This window comes from Mauremys mutica, chromosome 14 (genome assembly GCF_020497125.1).
Source record: "Mauremys mutica isolate MM-2020 ecotype Southern chromosome 14, ASM2049712v1, whole genome shotgun sequence".
NCBI lineage: Eukaryota > Metazoa > Chordata > Testudines > Geoemydidae > Mauremys > Mauremys mutica.
Window position 1 is genome coordinate 3142241 of NC_059085.1, and position 19010 is coordinate 3161250.

Below are 19010 nucleotides of genomic sequence, written 5' to 3' on the forward strand. Positions count from 1 at the left end.
GCTTATATCCATTCCAGTTAGGTGTGTGCGCGCCGCGTGCACGTTCGTCGGAAGACTTTTACCCTAGCAACACTCAGTGGGTCAGCTGGGCGCCCCCTGGAATGGTGCCACTATGGCACCGGATATATACCCCAGCCGACCCAGCCACCCCTCAGTTCCTTCTTACCACCCGTGTCGGTCGTTGGAACAGTGGAGCGCGGCTTAGCTGACCTCCACTTCCCTAGCTTACTCGTAGTTTCTCATTCGTTATTGTGTATATAGTTATAATTCTTTTTTATAGTTTTATTTATATATATATATTTGTTTAATAGTATAGTTAGTGTAGTAATAGTTAGAGGGGTTCGGGGATTAGCCCCTTCCCCGCACCCGGTGTCGGAGCCCATGCCCGGCTCACTGGGTTTCAAACCGTGCTCGGCCTGCCACAGGCCGATGCCGACAGGAGATCCGCACGACTCCTGTTTGAAGTGCCTCGGGGAATCGGACTTAACAGCTAAGTGCCCCATTTGCAGAGCTTTCAAGCCACGAACAAAAAAGGAGCGGGACAGAAGGCTTAAACAGCTCCTCATGGAGGCAGCTGTCACCCCTCCATCTTCGGCACCAAGCGCTGGTCAGTCGGAGACCAGAAGCACCTCCTCAGCACCAGACCGTACCGGTACGCCCAAGGCCTCTCGGCACCGGACGTCGCCGGCACCGAAGTCAGCCCTACGGCGCTCCATCTCCCCGAGGGTGAGGAAAGCTAAGACTCCTGCCGCCTCGGCACCGCCAGCACCGCGGCCAGTGAGTGCGCCTAAGTTGAATCGCCCGGCGCCGACACCCGCTGCGGCACCGACTAAGCCGGCACCATCGATTCCGGTCCCACAAGGGCCGTCGAGTCCGGCGCCTGTTACCTCCCCGGCGCGTGCCGTGGTAGAGCTCACCATGCCGTCCACGCCGGAGGCGTTCTCAGCGGCGAGAGACCTGATCGCCTTGACAGACTTGGCACTGCCTATACCCCCAGCACCGCCGGTGAGGGTCATTCTATCCATAGGCAAACCGACCTTGATTAGACCACCCTCTGTCGGCGAAGCGGACCGGCACCGCTCACGATCATGGTCCCCCAGATGCTCCAGGGCCAGACGGCGCTCCCGCTCTCAATGCCGCTCGCAGTCCCAGCACCGTTCCGCTACACGGTACCGGTCAGACTCGCGGCACCGGTCGGTATCCCACTACTCACGGCACTGCTCCAGATCTTGGCACTGCTCCCGGCACCGTGCCTCCCGAAGCCACTCACGACGCCGGGATTCAAGATCTCGGTCGACCTCCCGGCGCCGTTCCGGTCGCAGGTCCCGATCTCGCTCTCGGTACCGAGATGCTTTACGACACCGGTCCCCGGTACGTAGGGGAGCCAGGTCCATCGGGACATCTGCCCAAGGCTTCTCTGCTCCTCCATGGCCATTCAGACATACGTCGGTGTCGTCCCACGCGGACAGCTACTATGCCCAAGACCGCGATTCGGATGTGCCTGCCGGAGTTTTCCAAGAAGTGCCCGGCCTCAAGACCACGGACCTAAGGGCCCATCAGGACCTCCTCAGGAGGATTGTGCTCAATATGAACCTCCAGGTAGAGGAGGTCCCGGAGGTCGAAGACCCAGTGGTCAGCATCCTGTCGGCGGATACCCCCACTAGAGTGGCTTTGCCCTTCATCAGGACCATCCAAGCCAATGCCGACACCTTATGGCAGACCCCAGCCTCCATCCCCCCTACAGCAAAGGGGTCGAGCGTAAATACATGGTACCCTCTCGGGGGTACGAATATCTGTATGTCCTCCCTCCTCCTTAGTTGTCCAATCGGTCAACGAGAGGGAGCGCCATGACCAACAAGCGCCAGCCCCAAAGTCCAAGGAGGCTAGGCGAATGGACCTACTCGGCCGCAAGGTGTACTCGGCAGGCGCCCTACAGCTCCGGGTAGCAAATCAGCAGGCTCTACTGAGCCGATATAGTTACAACACCTGGGCGGAGGTGGGTAGATTCACAGAACTACTCCGCCCGGACTCCCGCCAGGAATTCGCTGCTTTCCTAGAGGAAGGGAGGAAGGTAGCCAGAACCTCCCTCCAGGCCTCTCTAGATGCGGCCGACTCGGCAGCCAGAACTCTGGCCTCTGGGATCACCATGAGACGTATCTCCTGGCTGCAGGTCTCCAACCTCCCGCCAGAGTTACAATATACCATCCAAGACTTACCCTTTGATGGTAAAGGTCTGTTCTCGGAAAAGACTGACCCCAGGCTACAAAGCTTAAAAGACAATTGGGTCATCATGCGTTCCTTGGGCATGCATACACCTGTGACCCAGCGCAGACCTCTCCGTCCCCAAATTTACCGCCCGTACTTTGTGCCCAGACACAGGCAAGACTTTAGCAGACAGCGCGGGTGAGGTGGGTGTAGACGTCAATCAGGGCCCCAAGCGGGCCAAAACCACGGTCCCCCCAAACCACCAGCGGGACCAAAGTCTGCCTTTTGAAGGTACGCCCGAGGATGGCATACCAGTTTCCGGACAGGATTCTTTTCCTCCCTTCTCCAACCGCCTCTCCTATTTCCTCCCGGCGTGGTCCCAATTGACTTCAGACATCTGGGTCCTACGCATGGTGAAACAAGGATACCACCTCCAATTTGTTTCAACCCTGCCTTCCCACCCTCCATCCCAGTCCCTCTTCAGGGACCCCTCTCACGAGCAATTCCTCTTGCAAGAGGTGCAGACACTCCTCACCATCGGCGCGATACAGGAGGTACCAAAAGAAGAAAGGGGCAAAGGTTTTTACTCGCGTTACTTTCTGATCCCCAAGTCGAAGGGAGGCCTCAGGCCTATCCTAGACCTGCGAGGCCTCAACAAGTTCATGATAAAGCTGAAGTTCCGCATGGTCTCCCTGGGGACCATTATCCCGTCCTTGGATCCTGGAGACTGGTATGCTGCCCTCGATATGAAGGACGCGTACTTTCACATCACCATTTTTCCTCCGCACAGGAGGTACCTTCACTTTGTGGCCAACCATCAACATTTCCAATTTACGATCCTTCCCTTTGGCCTCTCCACAGCCCCAAGGGTGTTCACAAAGTGTATGGCCATAGTCGCCGCACACCTCCGCCGACGGGGGATACACGTCTTCCCGTATCTGGACGACTGGCTCATCAGAGGGACCTCCCAGGCGCAAGTCATGCAGCACATAGGCATCGTCAGGGACCTATTTACATGTTTAAGCCTGATGCTCAATATGGAGAAATCCACACTGGTCCCCACACAACGGCTAGACTTCATAGGAGCTACCCTGGACTCCACTCTAGCCAAGGCCTACCTGCCTCAGCCGCGATTCCAGGCAATGGCAGCAATCATCCGAGGTTTGCAGAACTTCCCCACGACCTCGGCTCGCACTTGTCTCGGTCTCCTAGGACACATGGCTGCCTGCACTTATGTAACCAAATATGCCAGGCTCCGCCTTCGCCCCCTCCAAACGTGGCTCAATTCGGTGTATCGTCTGGGCAGGGACCCAATGGACTCAATAGTCACCATTCCACCGAGCACCCTATGCTCCCTCGACTGGTGGCTAACCCCCTCCCTGGTATGTGCAGGGTTACCGTTCCATCCGCCACAACCCTCACTATCCCTGACAACAGACGCGTCATCTCTCGGATGGGGGGCTCACCTCGGACACCTTCGCACCCCGGGCCTTTGGTCATCGCAGGAACTGGCGCTTCACATAAATGTCCGAGAGCTGAGAGTGATCCGCCTGGCATGCCAGGCATTCCAGAAGCATCTGCACGGCCATTATGTCTCAGTGTTTACAGACAACACAACGGCCATGTATTATATAAACAAGCAGGGAGGGACTTGATCTCCCCCCCCTCCCCCCCCCGTCAGGAGACCATCCGACTCTGGGACTTCTGCATAGCCCACTCGATGGACCTGGTAGCGTCCTTTCTCCCAGGGGTTCGGAACACTCTGGCAGATCAGCTGAGCAGATCCTTCCTGTGTCACGAATGGTCGATAAGACCAGACATTATTCATTCCATCTTCCAGAAGTGGGGCTTTCCCCACATAGACCTATTCGCATCTCGCGCGAACAGGAAATGCCAGGTGTTCTGCTCCGTCCAGGGTCTTTCACCGGGGTCAATCTCGGACGCATTCCTCATGTCGTGGAAGCACCGACTGCTCTATGCCTTCCCACCGTTCCCGCTGGTTCACAAGGTCCTGTTAAAACTCCGCCAGGACAGAGCGCATCTAATCATGATCGCGCCAGCGTGGGCCAGACAGCACTGGTACACCACACTGCTCAACCTCTCCATAGCCAGCCCAATTACCCTGCCACTCCACCCGGACCTTATAACCCAGGATCACAGCAATCTCCACCACCCAGACCTGCAGGCCCTCCACCTCACAGCGTGGCTCCTGCGTGGCTAAACAAATCAGAGCTACGCTGCTCCGCTCCGGTACAGCATATACTCCTGAGTAGCAGGAAACCTTCCACTCGGTCCACATATCTGGCCAAGTGGAAGCGCTTCTCCTGCTGGTGTGAGACGCGGAATGCTACTCCCTTGGAGGTCTCGATCCCTACTATCTTGGACTACCTCTGGTCCCTCAAGCAGCAGGGCCTGGCGATATCTTCTTTGCGGGTGCACTTGGCGGCCATCTCCACATTCCATCCAGGAGAGTGTGGCCACTCCGTGTTTTCCCACCCCTTAGTTACTTGATTTCTCAAGGGCCTGGAGTGCCTCTACCCCCAGGTACGCCGCCCTACCCCTACCTGGGACCTCAACCTAGTCCTAAACGGGCTTATGATTCCGCCATTCGAGCCGTTGGCAACTTGCTCACTGCTATACCTGTCCTGGAAGGCAGTTTTCCTAGTAGCCATTACATCGGCCAGACAGGTCTCCAAACTTCGAGCGCTTATGGTAGACCAGGGGTCTCAAACTCAAATGACCCCGAGGGCCGCATGAGGACTAGTGCATTGGCCCGAGGGCCGCATCACTGACACGCCCCCTTGCTGCCCCTGGCCCCACCCCCAATCCACCCCTTCCATGAGGCCCCGCCCCTGCCCTGTCTCTTCTCCACCTCCTCCCCTAAGTGCGCGGCTCCCCGCTCCTCCCCCCTCCCTCCTGGAAAGTGCTAAGCGCCACCAACAGCTGTTTGGCGGCTTGGCGGCGGGAAGCGCCTGGAGGTAGGCAGAAAAAAAAAGAAGAGTAATATAGTAGTATAGTATTAAAATATAGTATGCTATTAAAAGTCAATTTATTAACTTTTTTATTAACTTCTTTAACTGTAATGTGAAACGTCAGTGCTAATTTTGACGTTTTGTCAAATTTTGTACTAATTTTGGTTATGTCATTGTGACAGTGTTGGTTGACACTTTAATGTAGAATCTACAGTTTTAATAAATATATACACTCAGTAATGCACCTCACTCAAAGGACAAAACACGCACTTAGATTTACTGCCTAAGGCTCTGGGAGGGAGTTTGGGTGGGAGTGGGGGAGGGGGTCTGGAGTGCAGGCTCTGTGCTCGGTGCAGGCTCCAGGCTGCGGCAGGGGGTGGGGGTGCAGGCTTTGGGACGGAGTTTGGGGATAGGAGGGGGTGCAGGGGTGAGGGCTGTGGGGCTGAGGGTGAGGGGTTTGAGGCATTGGAGAGGCTCGGGGCATTGGAGAGTCTCAGGACTAGGGCAGAAGGGCAGGGGAAGGGCAGCCTGCCCTGGCCCTAGTGCAGGGGGGCGCTAGGACCCTGCGGCAGCAGGTGATGCCGGAAGCCGGCATAGCGGAGGAGTGGAGTCAGCCTGAGCTCCCGGGCAGGCTCCCGGGCGGTGAGGGGGCAGCAAGTGGGGGCCGGGAGACACTGGGGGGAGGCACGTGGGGGCAGCAGGTGGGGCCAGGGGAGAGACCCGGCCCCAAACATTGGGGAGCAGCGAGCGGGGAGCTTAGGCACAGAAAATAACTCGGGGAGGGGGGCGGGGTGAGGGGAGTTTGGCGGCGACAGGCAGTAAGTGGGGGACAGGGCGGGCTCTAGGCACCAGCGGGCCAAGCACCCGCTTGGGGCGGCATCCTGGGGAGGGCGGCAGATGGCCCCGGTCCACCGGAGCCGCCGACCCGCAACCGCCAGAGCGCCGCCCCCCGCCCCAGCAAATCCTAGCCGCGGCTGGGAGTTAAAAGGCTCTGGGCTCCCCGCCGCGGCGGGCAGCTCGGAGCCTTCTGATTCCCAGCCGCGGCTGGGAGTTAAAAGGGGCAGCTCGGAGCCTTCTGATTCCCAGCCGGGGCTGGGAGTTAAAAGGCTCTGGGCTCCCCGCCGCGGCGGGCAGCTCGGAGCCTTCTGATTCCCAGCCGGGGCTGGGAGTTAAAAGGCTCTGGGCTCCCCGCCGCGGCGGGCAGCTCGGAGCCTTCTGATTCCCAGCCGCGGCTGGGAGTTAAAAGGCTCTGGGCTCCCCGCCGCGGCGGGCAGCTCGGAGCCTTCTGATTCCCAGCCGCGGCTGGGAGTTAAAAGGCTCTGGGCTCCCCACTCTAGAGCCGGCCCTGGTGGGGGAGCTCCGCGGGCCGCAGGGAAGAGCTCCGCGGGCCGCATGCGGCCCACGGGCCGCATGTTTGAGACCCCTGTGGTAGACCCACCGTATACTGTCTTTCACAAGGACAAGGTACAGTTGCGACCACATCCGGCGTTCCTCCCTAAGGTGGTGTCGGCCTTTCATACTAATCAGGACATCTTCCTTCCGGTCTTCTTCCCGAAGCATCATTCATCCCCATGGGAGCAGCAGCTACACTCCCTAGATGTCCGTAGGGCGCTCGCTTTTTATATTGATCGGACAAAGCCCTTCCAAAAATCCCCCCAACTTTTCGTTGCAGTGGCTGACCGGATGAAAGGCCTGCCTGTCTCCTCACAGAGGATCTCCTCTTGGGTAACGGCGTGCATACACACGTGCTATGCCTTGGCTCATGTTCCCTAGGGCCATCTCACCGCCCATTCTACCAGAGCTCAGGCTTCATCAGCCGCCTTCCTGGCCCATGTACCAATCCAGGAAATATGTCGCGCAGCTACCTGGTCATCGGTCCACACCTTTGCTTCGCACTATGCTCTGGTCCAACAATCTAGAGATGATGCAGCCTTTGGCTCTGCGGTCCTGCATTCCGCCACGTCTCACTCTGACCCCACCACCTAGGTAAGGCTTGGGAATCACCTAACTGGAATCGATATGAGCAATCACTCAAAGAAGAAAAGACGGTTACTCACCTTTGTAACTGTTGTTCTTCGAGATGTGTTGCTCATATCCATTCCAAACCCACCCTCCTTCCCCACTGTTAGAGTAGCCGGCAAGAAGGAACTGAGGGGTGGCTGGGTCGGCTGGGGTATATATCCGGTGCCATAGTGGCGCCACTCCAGGGGGCGCCCAGCCGACCCACCGAGTGTTGCTAGGGTAAAAGTCTTCCGACGAACGTGCACGCGGCGCGCGCGCACCTAACTGGAATGGATATGAGCAACACATCTCGAAGAACAACAGTTACAAAGATGAGTAACCGTCTTTTTCACAGCCTGCCTCAGCCTGTTTGTTTTCCGTTTCTCCTGCCAGCTTTAAAGGAAGACTTCCAGAATGACCTCCTGGTGGGAAGAAAATCAGACCAGCTGGGCCTGCCACAGACACTCCAGCAGGAGTTTTCCCTGATCAACGTGCAGATCCGAAACGTCAATGTGGAGGTAGAGGGAAAATATCCTCCTGCTGACAGCAGGGGATGCGGGCAGGACTGGATCGTCCAGTGTCTTGTGCTGTGGACCCTCTCCCAGCACTACGAGGCTGATTGCTTTAAACAACACTTATGTTGGGCTATGGATGCAGGACGTTCCCTAGGCCAATGGTAGGATAATCGCAGGTCACGGGTACAGGGGATGGGAGGTGCAGGGATTTCTAGGCCACAGATGCACGGGGTGGGGAGGTATTTCCCAGGCCACAGCTCCAGTCTCGCTGTTGCTGTTAAGTGGCAGACTGGGGAAATCTCTGCCTGGAAGGAAGTCGCTGTAAGAATTTCCCCAGTGCTGACGTTCTCTGGTAGGGCGGTGGCTGGATTCCAGGTGGGGTGATTCCGAATGGCTTATTCCCCTGGGGATGGGCAGGGGCTGAAGCCCTGGAAGTGCGCTGGGAGCTCATTCTTTTGCTGGGAGGCAGTGTTGCCCCTCATGATGTTTTGTAAGCGTGAGGCATGAGGACTGGCCTGAGCTCAAGTTTAAAACCTATGATTGGAGGCCCCTAATGAGGAGGAAGGCGGGGAGCCCTGCAGCTCCTTCTGCCCCACCTCTCCCATCCCCCAGTTGGTGGTTCTGGAAGCAGCCAGGGAGAGCTTTGGGGTCCCTTTCTCCTACCTAGCAGGCCAGGTGCACTGAACTGGGTGAGTCCCAGAGCCCAGCATCATTATTACTTGCATTATAGTGGAGCCTGGAGGCTCCAACAGAAATCAGGGCCCCATTGTGCAAGGTGCTGTATGTGTGCATCTAATGAAAGACAGCCCTCATCCCAAAGAGTCTATCATCTTAATAGACAAGACAAAGGGCCGGAGGGGAAACCGAGGCACAGAGTGACTTGCTTCAGGTCTCTCATCAGGTCAGTGGCAGAATCAGGAGTAGAGCCCAGGTGTCCCGAGTCCAACTCAGTGCCCTAGGCATTAGGCCACGCTGCCTCTTAGGGATTGGACTCACCCTTACACAGCAAGCTCCTGTTTGTATATGGTGCCTGCCAGGAGGAGAGACAGCTGTGTGGCTTAGGGGAGAGCTCTGGAGCAGCTGACTTGGTAGGTGGTGGTTACAGGGTTTGTCTGGCAGGTGCTGCTGTTGCCCTCTTAGAGCCAAAGGGCCAGGCTCTCCGGAGGGGGTGCATAGGGTTAACCCACTAAACGAGGAGCTGCCCAGTGACATGGGATGGACCGATATGGCCATATTAAGAATGGATTCTCCCAATTCCTGCCTGCAGCTTCCACTGCAGAGTGGGCTGTCTCCCTGCAGTCTCAGTGCAAAGCTGGGACGTGCTGAGCCAATCCCCCATTTGTGTCTGGAGTTTCTGCTATCTCTGTGTTCGCAGCCCCTGTGCACAGTGTGCATTGCAGCCTGGTGGGGCCTCTGCAGAGGGACCAGCCCCTTGGGGCAGATTTCAGCCACTGTATGGCTAACGGCCCTGGGAGGTCTGCATCAGAAGTGGTTGCTTTTCTGTTCGCAGATGGATGCGGTGAATCGCAGCTGCACGGTGTCTGTGCACTGTGGCAACCAGAGAGTCAAGATGCGGGTGATGTTCCCTGTGCAGTATCCTAATAATGCTGCACCCTCCTTCCAGTTTGCCCCCACTACCACTATCAGCTCCACAATGAAGGCAAAGCTGCTGAAGGTAGGGATGTGTGCGTGCGTTGGGGGGGTGCACTCTGCATCTGGTATGTGGAGCCCAGGTTCAGTGACATGTTCGACTGCTCAAGTCCAGGAAGGGGACACTGAGGGCTGAATGTGACTTGCAGATCATTGCTCAGGAGCCAATGTATTTTAGGCCTCCTGAGCTGAGTTTTCTTGACCGTTTTTCACCTGCTGTGTAACTTGCACCAACACAATATACGTGCTGTCGGATTTCATCGCGGTGTGTGTATGACCCGAGGAAACCAATGGGAGGGCTTCCTAGAACACCCTGGGTGCCCCACGCTCTCAAACAGGTACACCCCACACCCTGCTGCTACAATAACAGCCCAGAAAAATGCCCTCAATCCCAGCTACCCAGAGATCACAGGGCTTTGCTGGGATATTGCTACCGATCCCTTTGGCCGCTGCTTCCTCATTAAGCTCTTCTAAAGCTCAGCGGGGCTCGTTTCTTTATCTGTTGCCCTTTTTTAAAATGTAGGGTTGAGCTGAGTTTTCTGGATAATTTTTGTAGGGCCCCTACTAATCCCTCGTCTTCTCCCTGCTCCAAGGCTGGCTGCTAATGCAGGGTCCGCACTTGGCTTCGAGCTGCTGAAATTCTTTCTCCCCCTGGTGCTGCTGTAAGGAGCAGAGGTCTGCCTCCCATGGGTCACTGTCCTGTCTGGAATCTGGGACAGGAGGAGGAGAAGTAGAGGGAGCCCAGTACCAAGAGGAAGCAGATCTTAAACATGCCAACCTTGGCCTAGATCTCCCAGACCTTTGTGACAAAGTGAGGAGGGCCAGGTCCTAGATAAAAGTACCACTTTACGTAGGACCTAGAAGAAAAACAGTGATCTAGATGCATCCCTGGTGCAAGTGTATTCATTGACTTCATTGGGTGTACACCAGGGATGCTGTTGGCCCCTGGCAGTGTGCTCTGCTGCCAGTGTTTCTTTTTAATCTTTGTCACCACTGGGCGGTGGGTCAATATCCCCCCTTGCTTTATGGACAGGGAAATAAGCACAGAATAGCTGTGACTTAGCCAAGGCTACACAGCACGTCCGTGGCAGAGCCAGTAACAGACTTCAGTGATCAAATAGCCAGTGCTGTGCCTTAACATGACAGTCCTTTTCAAAGCAGAGTGTGGGTCAGTTTGCCTGTATTGAGGGCTCCGGGAGGTGTTCCGGGCCTCCAGACTCATGGTATGGACTCTGGAAGCCCAGCTGCTTTGCAGATGAAGAGCTAGTGGGGAGGTGTGGTCATGGGTAAGATGACCCAAGCTGCATCTTGTGCCTGTTCCAGATTTTGAACGACACTTCCCTGCAGAAAGTGAAGCGGAACCAGAGCTGCCTGGAGCCTTGCCTGCGTCAGCTGGTCTCCTACCTGGAGTCCGTTGTGGTAGGAAGGATTGCACACTTTTCCTGCTTTCCTCCTCTCCCTGCACCTTCTGCCTTTGCAGAGCTCCCAGCCTTGTCAGACACCCTATGCCCCTTTGGTGACCTCTGAGACTCGGCCTATGTAGATGTTTGGTAAAGGGGGGTGGGAGGAGGGCAAATTGAGCATGTGATTGAATGTACGCAGTTCTCAAAATCAGACCCTGAGTATTTGTTCCCTGAGTTCATAAGTTTGAGGTGTCTCCTGGCTTTGTACTCCCAGCCTGTGCCAGCACAGGCCACTGCGGGGAAGTATGGAGGGGGTCTAGCTGTGAGGGAACTTACAGCTACTCTCCTTCCAATAGGCGTCACTGGGAGGCCTGGCAGGGGAGTGTTGGTTGCGGAGGGAGAGCTGGCTCTGGGAAATTGCCATGCAGGAGAAGCTATAGAGAGCTGAAATATTAACTCTTGTTTGGGCTGGTGGCTTCAGGACATGGGGTCAGCGGTACAGGCTGGGCTCTGACTGAAAGATCCTTCCACCCTTCTTCAAGGAACCTACAGGTTTTTTCTTTAAACAAAGCTAGTGAGTTGGGTTTGAGCTAAGCATGTGCTCTGCTGAGCCCATGCCCTCATGTTCTCTAGGGACGTCATTACAGGCGGGCTGCCCCCACTTGGCTCGGCCAGGGCACGTTTGTCTGAGGCCCCTGGTTTGTCTGCATTGCAATGCTGGGAGCAGGTTTTAGTCCCCAGGGGAGCTTGGGGGTTTCTTCCTGGATTTCAGCAGGTTTGGGTTTTATTTACTTCTTGGTGTCCGATGCAGCTGGGCCAGACACCACTGTCTAGAACAAATTATATCCGTCCTCATCTGCAGCAGCTCTGCTATCCCATCCGGCCTCAGCCTCCACCCCATACACACAGCACTCTGATCTGCAGCTACCGCGGTTCCATTCCTGCCCTCCCCAACACCCAGCTCTGCCGGTGCCCCACAGGCCTGACCTGGGCATGCCTGCTGTTCCAGTGGTGGTCCCCCTTAAAGAGACGTTGGTCGTGTTGCGTTGTGTGGCAACATGGTGCATGGGACACGTAGCTAAGCCAAGCTCCCCCATCTGTTACATGTTGCTATAACAGAGGAGTCCAGAGTCTGAAGGCCAAACCCTCTGTGCCATCTTGCCTCTGAGACCATTGGGTTTTTGAGCTCTTAACCTCCACTTCCTTGCTCAAGGCAGCCATGAAACCAAAGGAAGGTGGGTCAAGTACTCCTCAAAGGCTCTGTGAGCTGAGCAGGGGAAGGAGTCCAAGCAGTGAACACACCCACCGCCGAGCAGAAACCACTCCATGTGCTTGACCTCTTTGGGCTTACAGGACAAGAGGTTGCCATGGAGCCAGACCGAGTCACAGGTTTGTGAGGAGAGCTTTCCTCCGAGACTCGCAGCGTGATCTTGGGTAACTTTTGTTTCAGAACCAGGAGGACAGCACCTCCAGCAACCCCTATGCTCTGACGAACACCGTAACACCACCATTGCCCACCTTCGCCCGAGTATCTAATGCCTACGGCTCCTACCAGGATTCCAACATCCCATTTCCACGGACCTCTGGAGCCAGGTTCTGTGGTGCAGGTTGGTCTGACGGCTGGTTTAGAGCCATCCACCAAGGGATCAATGAGCTGATCTGCCTGCTGGAGATCCCCCCTGGACAGTGGGCACTCACCCTGGAGCAAAGGCAGGCTCTTGTCGCTGGCCCCCCGGCGGACAGGGGGCGAGATTAGAGTGCCAGGGCTGTCAGAGTTCTGTAGGAATCGCACTAGTTCGCAGCTGCTCTTGGGCCATGTTGTGGGCAGTCTTTGGTGTGTGAAACTGGGAGACAAAGAAGAGCTGAAAATATCTAGAGCCACCTGCTGGAGTGGAGGTGCTGCTACCTATCAGGGATAGGGGGGCTCTGGCCGTGTCTTGGGCATGAACACAACCCCCTCTCCAGCAGCAGGTGGGCATCTGCATGCCTCCCCTGCCCCGTCAGTGGCATAGCACCCTGGCTCCTCCCCATGGCAAACTGCTGCGCGTTTTGGCTCCCTGACCCACTTGTCACCTGTGACTGGGTGGCACAGGTGACAAGTGGGTCAGGGAGCCAAAACGCGCAGCAGTTTGCCGTGGGGAGGAGCCCTTCCCCTCCCCCGGGTTGAACCATTGCACACTGGTACCTTCGTTCCCAGCAGTAAGCTCTCAGCATGCCATCTGGGAGCCTGTCTGTTAGTAACTCCTGCTGCCCAGTAACTCCTCGTCGAGAAGTGAGGGCACGGTCATTAATAACCAGCTTCTCAGGAGGGTGTGTGCTTCTCAAGGAGCAGATTAGGGCCTGTTTAGGCTCTGGAACTGTGGAAAGTTGCTTCAGATGCAAGAGTGACTCTCCAGGGCCCTGCCTGCATTCCGGTTTGAAAATCTTGTGTGGCAGGGGTAATAAAACCCATGTACAGCAGCCACACTCATTTCACAGGACAAAGTGAAGCAGGTTAGTGCAGACAGGTTGGATCTGCTAAGCCTGCTGTGCCGTGCTGGCAGACAGGGTGTACTGGGCTGCAGTAGGTTGTCGGGGGCACTACCACGTGGACGTAGACTTGCACGAACTTCACATGTACCATCTCTCTCTTCATCTTGTGCTGGGCCTACGCTGCAAGTCTGAACAGTGAGAGCAGCTCCTCTCTGTCTAGTTATTTATACCACACTCCTCACTGGGGTATCCTAGCGCTTGACAAATGACAGCACAGAGTTACGGCTCAAGGACAGGGCTTCGCCGCCTTCCTCTCCTCTCCTTGGAGCCAGCTATGAGGAGCTGATGGATTGAAAAGCTCTGACATAGCTGGGCTCTTTATTTTGATGGGTTCAGGGAAGTAGATTTGGCTTGAGAAAAATCAGATTGTCTGGATGGCATTTACAGACCAGGATGAGCTGAGGGGAGAGTGGCTGGGCTGGTTTGTGGGCATCCTGCCGCATGCCTCATTACTGTTGGTGGGATTTGTGTGCCTTAAATCCACAGGCATCACTGTGAAAGCTACCCCTTAGGGCAGGGGAAAGGGCTGCGAATGTTCAGATCCTATCTGCTCTGAATGGGGTTTTATGTCCTGTCTCCACAGGTTACCTGGTATATTTCACAAGACCCATGACAATGCACCGTGCAGTCTCTCCTACAGAACCTACTCCCAGGTGAGCACAAAGTCATGCACTCGAGCAAAGCCTGTAAAATCCCCCTAGATTACACTGGTGAATGGATTTGCCAGTGACTGGAGCTAAGGGCTAGAGACTGGGAGGACAGCAGCTGCTGAGCCACTGGCTTTCAGTAAGTTCTGTTGCTAGTGCCTTGATCTCAGGAAGTATAAGAACTCAGAGATGCTGGTCGCTTGCTTCAGCTGAGCTTTCCCGTGTTAATACATGCCAGAAATAACAGTGGTGCCAGGCTAGTGACATGCTCTAGCTGGAACTCTCGTGGCGGTTTGCCAGGGGTAAGTTACTGAAAGCTTGTTCTCTTCTTTGGCAGATCTCTGTCGGCTTTATCAGCCTATCACAGCGGCCTGATCACGCCGATGAAGATCCGTACGGAGACCCCAGGCAATCTGCGCTTGTACAGTGGGAGTCCCACCCGCAGTGAGAAGGAGCAGGTCTCCATCAGCTCCTTCTACTACAAGGAGAGGGTAAGGGAAAACCTTTCCCAGTGCCTGTAACAACATGCTTTCCTTCTCTCTCGCCCATTAGCATCACTGCCCTTAACCACATACATTAGTGTCCACGGAGCTTCTTCGTTCTACCAGGGACGCATTCCCTTATGAGCCGCTCCGGTAAAAAGTCACCGTGGCTTGGCTCCTTTGTGTTGTTTCTCTGTCCATTGATTGCTCCTCTGTTTTGACTGGCCCATTTATTTCAGCTTCCCTCTGAACCTGCTGTTCGTTGGACTGATTCCCTTGCTGTAGGTAGGCCTAGCTAACTAGGGCGCTCCCTGTGCTGCTGAACGCAGAGCTCCTCCTAGCAATGGCTGTGGAGGCTGCAGAACAAATGAGGACTGCTCTAGAGCCTCCAGAGCAAGAATCTCCGTAACCAGGTGGCCTGTGTCTGCTTTCCCTGACATACTCCAGGGTAAAGAGCCAGGCCTCTGGCACGGGCTCATTGAGAAACTCCAGGAGGAGCTGCCTCCATTTCTAGAGGGGTTGTCGGTGGTCGCACCTGGATGCCCCAGTTGGCAACGGTGGCCCATTTTGCTAGCTGCTGTACACGTAGACTGTGACAAGATGTCCCTAGCCCACCTGGGTAGGTTAAGTGCAGCACCTGTTACCATTGCAGAGTGGGCTAGTCCTGACTCAGCAAACCTTTTGGGGATAGTGACCTGTTTTCTCACCACTGTGTCCTGTTACATTGTGGGAAGAAGGGCTGAATAAGTGAGGCTGCAAGAAGTTCTAAAAGAGCAATTTGGTGGCAGGCCTGGAGATGCCTGTTGTGCAGGTGTTGTGTGAGTAACCAGCCTTGCAGTGTTCCAGGGTGAACTGACGTGCTTGAAACAAAGAACTCAAAGAACCGTATAAGCTTATTTACAGAATGCCTTAAAATTCCAGACTTCCAAAGTAAACGGCCCAAGGCCTGTGCTCAGGTATAGCGTTTCTCCTGCAGCAATGGATGGCTTCCCAGATGCCTAAAGCAGGGCAAAGAGATGCCATCCATTGGCTGCCTAAGAGCCTGAGTTTTCCTCGGCATTGGCATGGAGAGTTAGAGCCCTGGCCTCTGGTCCTGGCAGGGCAGCAAAAGAGGAACTGATTTTCCAGCACCCTGCTTTGATGTGTGTTTCCTCATGGGTCTGCATTATGCTCAGCTGATAGGCAGCAGAACGGTCAGCCATGGGCGGAGCCCCTAGTGGGACCTCTCCTCATCAAAAGCCCTGCCTCCATATCGCCCCCAGTAAGCTCTCTTAGAGTAGCACGGTTCTGCCCATATTCCACTCAAACTTCCTTTCAATGGGCACTGCCGTGCTGCCTGATCATTAGCATTCCAGCCTGTCCCTGCCTTCACATGAGTCTGTTTGAAGAGCTGCCCCAATCTGTCCTCTTCAGTGTGCTTGGCCCTGACACACACCTTGCTAACATGCCAGGCTAGTCTAAAAATGTGCACTTAATGTGCATCTGGGTGTGATTTTTATGGGACCTGCCCCTCCAGCCCATGGACTGATGGTGACACGACCCTAATATGTCCAGGAAAAACCTACATGACCAAGCATGTGTGTGTTGTTGTGTTGGGTTAAACACAGATAGACTCATATGTCCTCCCCTCCCAGCCTTGCAGGCTTTTCTTTGTCCAGGCTACTCTAAGAGCAGGGCAAGAAAGTAAGAACCGCGCACAATATCACTGCAGGTGAAAAAGTCAGACACTTTTCTGAGTGAGTCAGAGGAGTCATGGAATGAGATTTCCTTACTTCTCAGAGTTTGATCTCACAGCCTTCATGTTACATTAATGGTTTGGGGTTTTTTTATCATTTAATTTCCAAGATTTTTAGGATTAGAAAAAATAAAAATCTGGATCTTGTCAACTCCTTGCTCTGGAGGATTGATTGGTTTTAATACAAATGTAAATAGGCCGTTTAAACCATCAATTTAAATCACCAAGTGGAAAGCCTGAATTTAAATAATTGATTTTAATCCACTTTTCCCTTTGTACTTTGGTTATTTTCTGAAGAAAGGTGCTTTCTCATTGGTAGATATAACCATTAAAACACGTTTCATGTTTATAGCTAAATGATTTATTAAACAGAGGGTTTAACGGTAGTCAGCGAATTAAACTGATTATTTCAGGTCAGCCTGGGAACATTTTTAGATCTGCCTAAGTGAAAGTGACCTAGTCCTAGTCCTACATTCCTAATCCTCCCCTAGTCTCTTGAAAATGAGACAGTCTCCTAAATTACTTAGGCTGATTTGTGCCATAGTTATAAAATTTGACCTCAAAAGTTAAATGTTTTTTTTCTCCTGGTTCTTTCTTTTATATAGAAAAGCAGCCTTTTGAGTTTTTTATAGAGGCTCATGGATTCAGCATATTTCTTTTTTATTTAAATATTTTAAGAGATTATGATAAATTTAGGCCTTAACATATTTTGGGTTAAATTCAGATTTCATTTTAAACAGGTTTATTTTTAAAAAGAAAAACATATTTAAACAACAAAATAAAAAAAATCCAATTGAAATAAAAACTGCTTTTGTTTTCAAAAAAATCAATTTTATCTACCTTGAATGTAAAACAAAATCCCCTTCTGGCAGAGACCAGCCAAGGTAAATTTCAGCCAAAAAAATGAATACTTCAGAAAGATAACCAGATGTTTAAACTGCAAACGCCTCTGCAGCTGTATCCATAGCAGTCATTACCAAAGGGATGGCTGGAATCAACAAACAAATGACATCTATACATTGCCAGACAGAAAATATACTCTAATGTTCCTGGAGAGGCAGCTAAGCTACTGAGAGCTCCACATGAAAATTGAAAATGGATCTCTGAGAATTAATGTGCTGCCCCTTCCCCCCCCCCAATCCCTAAAAAAGTGACTCACAATAATTAGCCAGGAAAAGTTGGGTTTCTAGTAGAAGTCCCACCAGCCAAGAGGGTTTCAGCAATATGGGTAGTGTCGAGGGAGAGTTGTAACTTTCTGTTGTTTCGTTTGTATAATGCTAGTACCCAGCCCTGTGTAAACATATAGTAAAAGGCAGGGCCTGCCCTGAATTGTTTACAAATCAAGGTCCTGATCCTGCAAAGAACTGCACAGCTCTGTTGATTTGGATGGGCTCCGGCCTCATGATTTTCTCTGTGAGGTTGGAACTTAAGTAATTTCAAGAAAAGAAAGCAGCGTTTGGGAGTTCTCTCCGGGCTCATGTGCAGAGCACTGCCTTCTTTCCTGGCTCAGGAACTAACACCATCAGTTTCTTGCGCAAATCCGTTCCATGAGAGAAACACAGCATCCCCTCCTTGGTAATAAGACAGTGGATGGATTTGCCTGATTTCTCTGATGTCCATGGTCTTGTTACTTTGCACTCACGTGCTGGTATCAAAGCTTCAGAATCCACACTACCTGGCTGGCAGATCTGAACATTACAAGCCCAAAACTGAGATCTCAGTCCCAGGGGAATCATCCCTAATAATGCTGCTGCCCGTACGCTGCCATGAGATCCGTACAGCAAGGGCATGTGCCAGACTCAGTACTACTTTGAGGCACTATAAATGAGACCATCCAATGGTGCCTTCAATAGAACAGTTCTTTGAGTGAGGCAGAGTAAGGGAATCTGAATTCTCTTTCTCTGCTTGTCTCAACTATATTTAATTTCTCACTGCTGGGTCCTTCCTCCTTCTCTTGTGAAGATTGTTGGAGGTGCCCGCAACTGAAGGAAGGGTAGTTCTCCTGGTAAGCCTTTCTCTGAATCCTCCCAGCATGACTCTGTCCTGCTTAGCTATGCAACAAGCTGAATATGAACAACTCTCTCATGGCAATGCAGTTTACTGCATTGTTGATATTAAAGTTCTTTGTGTGGGGATGATGGTGATGGAAGAAATGTCCCAGCAATGAGATACCAGGGGTAGGTTGTACCAGAGGCTCAGACCATGGTTGACAGCTCTGACTGTCCTTTATCGGCTGAAAATGGCTTGGCATGCTATTGCAGACAGCACAGATGAGCTAGGTCTCCCCTTTTGACTCCAACCCATTTGTACTCAAAGTGGTTTTGAATCCAAATCAAGGTTTTATATTTATTCAGGAAGCATACAGTTCATCCTTAAGGCTTCTGGAAACAGTCTGTGTTGAATATTTTTTTATAAAGGCGTATTTTGACTGCATAGCACGAGTCAGTGAATGTGACCAAGATTATGCTGATCCAACTCAAATGCAAAAAGGAAGGAAAAATTAAGAGTTGGGGAAAAGGAAAATCTTATCGGATCTGATCTGCCCCTATAGTCCCTGGGTCTGGGGCAGGACTGCTCCTTACCATCTGTTCACCTGTCCTTTGGTTCATTTCATTAGTAAATGAGGCGTCCCTTTTCTGGGTTAGTGCACAGCCTGTAACATCTCACAGCCAGGGAGCTTTTTCTGATAGACTAAATTTGTCTTTCACCGTTACTCCTAGTTACCTCCTCTTGCCTGCCCCAGCCTTGCTGGCCCAAAGGAGAGAGAACACAGCCACAAAGAAACCGGACCATTTGGCAGCTCCCACAAGGGCATTGTAGTGAAATCAAATCAGTTCAGAGCTTCTGGGTCTGCCGTTCTTTTCTCAG

At 53.3% G+C, this 19010-nt stretch overlaps 1 protein-coding gene across 6 annotated transcripts in view; it reads left to right on the plus strand.

The window, feature by feature from the left end:
- Positions 1–19010, plus strand: part of WDR59 (WD repeat domain 59) — a 117468-nt gene that overhangs the window by 54351 nt on the left and 44107 nt on the right. For all 6 annotated transcript variants that reach the window (XM_044986898.1, XM_044986899.1, XM_044986897.1 and 3 more), the window contains 6 exons: positions 7572–7696; positions 9204–9368; positions 10667–10762; positions 12197–12353; positions 13862–13931; positions 14263–14416. In XM_044986898.1, the coding sequence (XP_044842833.1) occupies positions 7572–7696; positions 9204–9368; positions 10667–10762; positions 12197–12353; positions 13862–13931; positions 14263–14416 (767 nt within the window). The remainder of the gene's footprint in view (positions 1–7571; positions 7697–9203; positions 9369–10666; positions 10763–12196; positions 12354–13861; positions 13932–14262; positions 14417–19010) is intronic.